At 29.6% G+C, this 9,549-nt stretch overlaps 2 protein-coding genes across 4 annotated transcripts in view; one reads left to right on the top strand and one right to left on the bottom strand.

Annotated features, from left to right (window-relative positions):
- Nucleotides 1-6,647, bottom strand: part of LOC102680051 (probable RNA methyltransferase CG11342) — a 36,485-nt gene extending 29,838 nt beyond the window's left edge. Inside the window, exons 1-2 of one of the 3 annotated variants that reach the window (XM_031510646.1) lie at nt 5,993-6,646; nt 5,124-5,243 (exon numbers count right to left, since the gene is read on the bottom strand). Coding sequence is in view for 1 of the 3 variants with exons in the window: in XM_006616116.2 (XP_006616179.1) it covers nt 6,261-6,325 (65 nt within the window). In the remaining 2 variants the exon portion in view is untranslated. Of the gene's footprint in view, nt 1-5,123; nt 5,244-5,992 lie in introns of all 3 variants that reach the window. The other 2 variants (XM_006616116.2, XM_006616120.2) reach the window with 2 other exon arrangements.
- Nucleotides 5,324-9,549, top strand: part of LOC102680710 (tribbles homolog 2) — a 21,049-nt gene continuing 16,823 nt past the window's right edge. The window contains exons 1-2 of the mRNA XM_006616122.1: nt 5,324-5,847; nt 8,186-8,897. Of these exons, the coding sequence (XP_006616185.1) occupies nt 8,607-8,897 (291 nt within the window). The 5' untranslated portion in view covers nt 5,324-5,847; nt 8,186-8,606. The remainder of the gene's footprint in view (nt 5,848-8,185; nt 8,898-9,549) is intronic.

The raw sequence follows: 9,549 nt of genomic DNA, 5'->3' as shown, positions 1-9,549 counted from the left end.
TTTTTTTTTTTTTTTTTTTTTTTTTTTTTTTTTAACTTTAACGAAAACAGATGCAAAATATTCGTTAGTCACGTACTATTTATGAAAGTTCAGAACAACAAAAGCTCACGAGACGGTAATCGCCGGAAGTAACAATTTTTAACAACGATTGCCTACGTCATTACTTTTTCCTCCGCATCGGTCCGTCTCGTGAGGCATCCGCAAAAATAGTTTCGGCCGTGAACATAATCGTACGTCCGGCTCGTTTACCATGAGAATGCTTGTGCTGAAGATCGAACGGACGTTTATGCGATCCATTGCAAAGGGATATGCGAAAAGACGCGAAATTCTCGATTTTTGAAATTATAACAAGCACCGATTCAAGAGAAAGAAACTATTATTTTGTCATTAGATTAGATATATTCGTTATCTTTAAAATAATAGAAGAAAAAATAAGTGAAGTTTAGTTTTCTCGCCAAACTTTTTAAATTAAAAATGAAGATACATTCATTCGTACATGACATCATTCTCGAAATGCAATTTCTCATAAAATATCTTTAGCAACATTCAACGCGAGTTCAATTTTACATCAAACGCGGGTAAATATTTATCATTCTATTTCAATTCATGGATTTCAAAAATCTTTTAAAATCTTCGATTATCAACTTCTCTTATCTATCTTATAGTAATATTCCATGTTAGACAAATCTCACAAAAGGCACTCGCACGTAATTATTATTGAAATCTTACAAATCATTACTAATAATTATCGTGCAAGAAGGCCCAAGATATATCATAAATACAACAAACTGTGTCTAGACAGATACATCCTATGCGATACCGGAAATCTCATCTTGCGCAAACCATTTTAGAAAATTTGACTAATTTTTGAATCATCGAACGAGGAAATATGCCTTATTGTTTTCGAAGAATAAGTCATCATAATTTTCAATGAATAAGTAAGCTGGATAATAGAATCGCAGTGAAAATTTTTTGACAAAACGCGTGTACACAATAATGAGCGAAGATAAAACACAAAATTGTTTCGGCATGACGCGCATCACGTATTCCCGGCTAATATTTTTTTCCATCTGTCAACAATTATCAGTTTCAAAATAACCTCGCATCTATCTCAAATATACTTCTGCGACCGGGTTAACATTATTAATCTTTGAAAAAAAAGATGGAGTTTTTCATTTCGAACGATTGTGTCAAGATACTTATTATTCGATTCTCATCTATTCATCAATAATGCTAAATAATTGAAATCTAAATAAATATAGTTAGAAAAATATGAGAATGAGAAACGTAAAATCTTCATGAACTATATTTATCGAATATTTTTTTTAACAAAGTTGATATATTATATCGAGAATAAAAAGAGGAAGAAAAGAAAAACGAACAAAGGAAAGATACATCGTCAAGAAGCGAAGGTCGGACGCCGAATATACTATATGTTATGTACGTTCGATTCAAATATAGCGTTTTCACAATCATGTTGGTCAATGGCTTTCCACTAATATCCGTTTTATTTTAAAAATCTGTCTGTCTGATACAAAATTAATATCCGTTTTATCATCACTTCCGTTCGCGATTCATCATTGGGAATAATATCATTGTTCTTGGAATAAAACTTTCAATTTTCAAATTGGCATTAACGAAATCATGCGCTCTACCAATCTGGCCAACAAAACAATATGTATCGCGAAATATTTTCGGAAAAGTGACGATAACAGATAACAGATAAGGGAACTAATGATAAGAGAACGAAAGCGCAAAAGTGTGTTTACTACGTACGTTTGAAATAAATAGCCGGAAATCAAGAATAACATTAGAGAACGATAACGATCGAAATCTCGTGTCGAGCGAAAATAGATCGTGAAAGAGATCAAAATCATCTCAAGATCAAAAGATTATGATCCTCGAAAATAATAGGAACGAAAAAGGAACAATGTTTCAATCCAAAATTTCGTTGGTGATAAATATTCTTTAATGGCCTTGAAAACATTTTAAATAATGTAATTTCATAATGACAATATCCAACGAAATTAAAAAGAAAATACCGATGCCGTCACTTGAAATTCAGAAAAAGGAATTAACCGTGATTAACACTTTAACTGGTAAAGATGAAATCCAAATTTACATTAAGAGTCGCGTGTCGCGTGATATATGTTTTAAAAAACGAGTGAAACAGAAATGCTAATCTGTCGAAAGGAATGTCGAACAAATTAAACAGAAGATGATGATCTGATCAAACATATCCAACAGAGAAAAATTTAAGAGAGATCGAAGAATCGATTTTGTTTCAAAATTTCGATTTAAATTTTTTATATTATTATTTCTATCACGTTTCTATTTCATAATATACGAATTTTTATAAAAGTTTTTTAAAACAAGTTTTTTAAAAGAAGTTTTTTAAAAACTTCAATAGATCGAAAACAGTATACGTGGTATAAGACACGTTTACAGCGAAACAATACAGATTTCTTTCTCTGTTTCTAACGATAAGTTTTAATACTCTATAACGCCATGTGACTTGGAAATTACGTACACACTTGTTATAACTTTGTTTTATTTGTTTATTACTTATCGTACTATTATATTTTATTATTACAAGAATTATATTATATACATATCAATACAATCTATCAAACAATCGTTATTATAGTTTTTATGTTCATGATAAAATTAAAAAATTGTGACGACAATTACGATTGTTTTCTTTCATTTACAAAATTCCAATTATTCGAGGATTCAATGCCAATTTTTAATCAGGATTTAATTATAATATAAAACGGCCTTTCAATTCATAAATACATAAATATATAGATCAATGCTCGTCCAATCTGAATCATCATGTGGAAAAATTCACGAAGTCTGACGAAAGACGAACGAAAGATGATTATCACTCTCTTACAATGTTTTTATCGAAATGAATTGCATTCGATTGGAAGATACGTAAACGAAAAGATATAAAACATCGATAAGAGAAAATGTATGTAACGACACTATTTTATAGTGTAAATATATTCGTTCAATTTTTCTTTTCTTATTCGTAGAATATTCATTTTCATGAAAGTTATTTTTTAAAATATTTTTATTCGTGAAGAATAAGAAAAATTTTCTAAACAAATATTATCGTGCCGTATCATTCTTTTTACTTGTCTCATCTTTGAAAAAAATATATATATATACCATTTTTTTCAATCTCTCAATTGATTAAAAAAAAATATCTTTTCACGATTGAAAAAAGTTTGAACGTAAAGTTAAATTGTCTTTAATAAAAAATTATCGGATAATTAACATATTCATTAAGATCTGTCCTTTCCGGAACATATCGAACCATCATTTTCGACATGTGTCAGCTTGAATCATCGAGCTACGAAATCAAGCAATTGGCACCCACATATACGTATAAGCAGAATCGAGTATGTTAAAAAAAAAAAGCATTAAGTTGGCCAATATCCGGTCTGAAGCCGAGCTTGTTTGGAAATTCGAAGGCCTACTCTTGCTCCAGTCGTGATCTATGCAAGCCATATAGTATCTTTTCAAACATGTATAATATATAAATGCAAATATATTTTATAATAAATATTTTCCTGGATATTATAACACAGCATATTTCTTCTAAGCGAAAGGATCAGAATATTTTAATAGTCGATTGATATACATAAATACATAAATATTATGTAGTTTGTATATCTTGAATATTTACATATATATTATAAAAAATTTTTAATATTAATAAATATGTAATTTATTTTTTCTTTTTAATTTTTATTTCAATTTAATTTTTCGATAAATTAAATTGAATTTGATTAAAAAAAAATATTTTTAAATTGATACAAAATAAAAAAAATATCTGTATGTTATTTAGCTATAAAAATTTTTGAAGTAAAAATATTCTTAAAAAATTTTCAATGTTGCTTGAGAAAAACGCGATGATCAAATAGAAAAAAATAAGTGAATTAATAAATAAAATTATCTAAAGTAATTTAAATAATTATATTTATTCGAGAATAATGAAATTTTTTACTTTATAATAAAAAAAAATATAAACTGTTAAATAACATGATTACTCAATCAGATTACCTTCACATTTAAAATCTTTTATTCACATCTAATAATAAAAGAGAAAAACCGCAAAACTGAATGTATTTCAAGAAATGACCCAAGAACAACGCCATGCTTCTATTTCTTTGTGACAAAAAATATGTGTAATGATGATACGATTTCTCACGGTCATAGCAGATGTATGTGGGTGAGGTTACGTGCCCTTAGTTGCCACCGATTGTTTAAGCGTGCCTCCCGCGGTTGCTAAGAAACGTTAAGGTAGGTCAAGGGCACATCATTTATTCGAAACAACGCCTTGAAAGAATCTATCAATTTTGCTTTTTAATTAAAAAAAGAATTTAATATGGAATTTATAATAATCACTTATATTATATTTGTTCAACAATTATTATTACACAGTAAGTATACTATTTATTTCTATACTATAGTTCAGTTATAATTCATTTCAAAAAAGTGGAAAATTCCAATAATAAATTTCAATATACATATGTAATTCATAATATAGCGTATAAGTTAATATAGAAGTAATTAGTGTCTTGAATAATTTGTTGTAAATGTACAAAAAATTTACATGTATAACCGCGTGTCGAGGTTTCGGATGCCCACGTACGCACTGATGTGGCCAGTAGCGCATCTTTAACTCTCAAGGCCCTTTTTTTGATACATATTCTTCAGGAACTTATCAATACCGTATTTTATCTTTTCTACAATCTGTAATTTTTCTGTATATTGCATCATTAATGTAGATTAAATGTAAATCAAGAACGTATTACAAGACAAGTAAAAGTTAGATATTAAAATGCTGAATCATTAATAATAAATCATATGACTGATATGACAGAAAAATTATATTCTTATTCTTATTCAAAATTACAATAAATATATTTTTTTGGCAGAGAAAATGAAAAGAAATATTAATATACTTTTCATATATATAATAAAAAAAAATAATTCTTTTTGTCATGTATAGAATATGTATGTATATATATATTCGAATATATATATATATGAATATATAATTTTTTTTAATATTATTATTAGATAATTAAGAATAAAAAGAAATATCTTACCACAGGAAATTTGAAACAAAAGGATCTTTTCTTTGTGTAATTTGTCTTTTAAATTTTAATCACATTTTTAAGCACGAAAAACACGAGGATACATTATAATACGATATTCTTGAGCCGGTACTGAAAATCCGTGAAACACGCATGCGCGTTTATTTCCCACTCCCCACAACGTATTTACCGATTCTGTTGGGTTAAACCAAGGCGGCGACCGTAGCTTCAGTCGTTTGCTGCACAATGGCACGATTGGTTTGTGCTTGTTCGTTCTGCTGCCGCCGTCGTTTCTGAGCGGAGGGCCGGCCCAAAACGTTGGACCGTCCGTTGCGCGGGATACAAATCTTACCGCACAGTTTCCCTCGTTCGTAACCGCTCAGCTCTTCAAGTTTCTTTGTTTCTTTCGAATTATCTAGTCCTCGTAGTGAGTGACGAAAGAGAAACAATAACAACGACGGCTAGACGGAAGACGAATTACGAGAACCGTGAACAGAAAAACCACTACTACCGATACATCATCTAGGTAGAGCCAACAGGAAGAAGACCAGGTTTTATCCGAAGCGCGCGCTATTCGAAAAACCAATACGCCCAATCGAAACTGGGGCTTCGCTTTTCGAACAGACGGCGGTTTATCAACAACGTCTTTGGGAGAAACTCAAATTACATCTGACTGTTTCTTCATCCCAGCCTCCCGTTCAGGAACGTACGGCGACAACAGGAAGAACATACAAAGGTAACATGTGTTCATCTGCTGTTTTAAACTCAAATAAGGTTATTTAGACAGAAAAAAGAAAAACCATTATGAAGTGAGTGCGCGAATGCATATATTTTGCGTATCAGTTTCGCGTGAGAACAGTGCAAAGTGCAGTGATTATTACCGACGCGTACTGGATCGATGTCAGTTTCTTCGTTCTATCGTATATTTACTTCGGTGCGCTTGCCCTGATATTAGTGTATACTCCTTGCTAGCTTTTCTATCGGATCTTTTATTTGTTGAAATTAATAATCAATATCTATTGGTATTCGTTTATCTTGAAAATTATCGTGAAAATTTCATAATGTTTGGTTTAATATTTTGATATTCGAACAAATTTTCTTAATTTCACCAAAAAAAATGATGAAAAGCTACAATTTGTTGTCATTTACTTTTTTCCTCTTATGTCGAAAATCATAAACGCCGGTATAATCCATCCACGTAAAGTCATAGACATACGTGAGCGGACGTATTAGGCAATTTATTTCGCGGTATTGCGTCACGTTCTCGCGCGCTATTAATGCAACCGGTGCCCGCAATATCGCCGTGACAACTGTGGAACTCCGCCATTTTGACCTTACCGAAGGATATCTGCTATCTGCTTGATAGTGTATGTGCGAACATATATATGCGTTTCGACACGCGCTACCGTGTGGACGCAATCCTTTACTAATATCGAACTCGCTATTTCGTCAGATTTTCGTTCATTCAATAAACTTGAACATGGGAGACATTTACAAGTTCCAGCACAGGGCCTCATCATCTTTCGTTACATTACTGATTTTTCAATTCTAAATGTTCGAATAATCGAAAATAGAAAATTATTAGTTTAACTTATTTCAAAAATATATTTTTTAATCAATTCTTATATTTTTTGAGAGTATTTGAATAATAAGATTTAAAAAATTTTAACTTTTATTATCGAAAATTTTAAAAAGAAAATAATATTTATTAAATAGAACTATAAATGTAATTACAGCTAAGTTTAGTTAATTCAGTTAAGTTAGGTTAGGTTTGTATTAAAAATTTTTTATGAAACTCGATATATTTTTGGATGTTATACATGAAGTATTATATCAAAAAATATAGAAATCAATCAAAAATTGTGTTTTAAAATAAAATTTAATTGTAATAAAAAAAATTATTGAACAGAAAAAATGAATAAAAATCACGATTGACAATTTTCTAAAGACAAAACTAGGGGGCGAGACGTGTACTTACTCTCGTATTCGCATCCCTGATCTTTGGAACGGTAAGAGTTTTGCGCAAGTGCGATATCGTAATGACGCGATTTCGCGAATATCGATAGTCGGAATTCACAATGATAAAATCGAATGATCGAGTAAGTTCTGAAATTCGAATTTCTGATTACCGGTATAGATTTTTTCTTTTTTTAAGATTGACTACTTTGATTTATTAATATTATCTGAAAATGTTTTTAAATTAAAATTAAAACGAAACTGATAATATCCTAAGAAACAAACGTAAATACATAATTTTTCTAATTCGTTTTTAATTTCAAACTATATAATTCATAATCAAGAATTATATTGAATTTATATATCGAATTTTAATAATCATAAATGAAAATTGAATATAAAAGGTTACTTTTTGAAATTACAATTATTTGTGAAAACATATTTTACAATTATTTTATAATTTTTTGCAATAAAATTGTTGTATGCATATTTTCGACATATTGTGTTCAGAAGAGATCACATAACCTAAGTTATCAAAAAAACACGATCTATATAACGATCTAAAAAATTCATATGATATTGAAATAATAATTATCGAAATGTATATAATATGAATGAAAATAAGTGATATGCAAATTTATTCTGCATAACAAGGTGTAAATTCAGAGAAAAGGAGAATTCATAAAAATTCGTTATACTATTAACAACATTAATAATGCCCTCAAGATTTTCTTGCATCACGTTTTATAATTTTTCTGTGACTCGACTTCTTTGGTTGGATAGAACATTACAGCGCAACGACCGCCTTACAGCGATATCCCTGACCTTACAGTGGTCCCCTTCTCTATAGAAATTGCGCACAAGGCAGGACGAGTGTCGAAACGTCTTTTGAAATTGTCCGTGAATCACATAGAGGTAATGAACGAAATCCTTGTCGTTCAAACCCTATTATGAATACATATAATTTGATTTAATTAACAATGTATAATTTTACATTCTTAAATTTATGCAAATAGGTTTAAAGGTTTATTGATGAATTGTTATCTGTTTTATATTTCATTCGGATTTTAAATATTATATTATATTATATAAAACAATTTCATTTTTATTTGTTACAGAGCTTTTTCGTTAAAAGTGACCAATTGTCACCCACGAAGATCTCCGTCCAAGGACCCAGCTGTAGCACGAAGCAACGCTGCATGGGCCCAAGCACAAGTGATATTCTTATCTAATAATTAATTTGTAGCTATACACGTGTTTATACCGATAGAGCTTAAAAGCGTTAAAATCGGTCCGTTATAATCAATAATTGTCGCAGCTACCCGGTTCGGTAATCTTGTGACGTGAAGTGTGTTCAAAAGGCTTTTCTGCTTTAACGGTCCACTGACAATAATTACGAATAATTATAAAATTCGATTGAACTTCAATAAAAAATACGTGCTTCGTTTTGTTAAAATAAACGATTTTTGAAGAAAGAAGATACCAGGGAGGCAATAGTGTCGCGAGTGTAAAACAGTGCGTGTGTGAAAACAGCACAATATGAGAGTGACAGCCGCTGTCAGACAGCATTCTATTCATCTACAAGTGGCTCGAACCAACAATGGAAAGTTCCTGGTCTGCCCGAACAATAATCAGGACATCAGTCAACAGCCGACGAATGACGAGACGAACTCGGTGCCAGCAGTTGTCTTCCCTAGTTATGAACCATTGCCTACCGATCATCATGGACCCACCATACTTGGCGATCGGTACCTACTTCTTGGACCAGCCGAGGGGAGCGCTCTATACCGATGCGTCGATGTACATTCTGGTCAACAACTCGTCGCAAAGGTATTGAATTTTTTTTATTCGTTTCATCATTATATAAACATTTGATAAATATAAAAAAAATCTAATATTATATACATGTTATATGATATGTATATAATAAATAAAGCGTAAGTTAAGTTAAGCTTTCTTACATAATTCATCATTATGATAGTATTATAAATATAAAATAGAAATAATAATAGCAAATCAATTTTCTAACCTTATTGGAACATGTGTCTTTTTTATATGAAAGTTTAATAAGTTATTGTAATAAATATTTCTTTTTTTAATTTTATTGAATAAATTAATAATATAATTAAATAATTCATTTAAATTTTAAATATTTTATTTAGAATATATATTAAAGAAAAAGTTAAATAATAAAAGATTTAATTTACATGAAACTTAATTATAAAACATTCAATATAATTGAATATTAATTATATTAAATCTTACTTGTTCAAAAATAACAAAGCATTAAAATGTTCTTTAAATTTTTATATAACATATATATATTATATAAAATATAATTTAATACAAATTTTATTAATTAATCAGTAAGTATTTTTAATTTTGTCATAAAAATATTTGTATTGAATCTCATTAAAATACTATTAAGAATCATAAGTTTCATGTATTAAGAATTTTTATTTAGCATATAAATTCCATTGCT

Source organism: Apis dorsata, unplaced genomic scaffold (assembly GCF_000469605.1).
Source record: "Apis dorsata unplaced genomic scaffold, Apis dorsata 1.3 scaffold_249, whole genome shotgun sequence".
NCBI lineage: Eukaryota > Metazoa > Arthropoda > Insecta > Hymenoptera > Apidae > Apis > Apis dorsata.
Note: the sequence above shows the minus strand (reverse complement) of the source record. Positions and strands in the feature narration are given on the sequence as shown.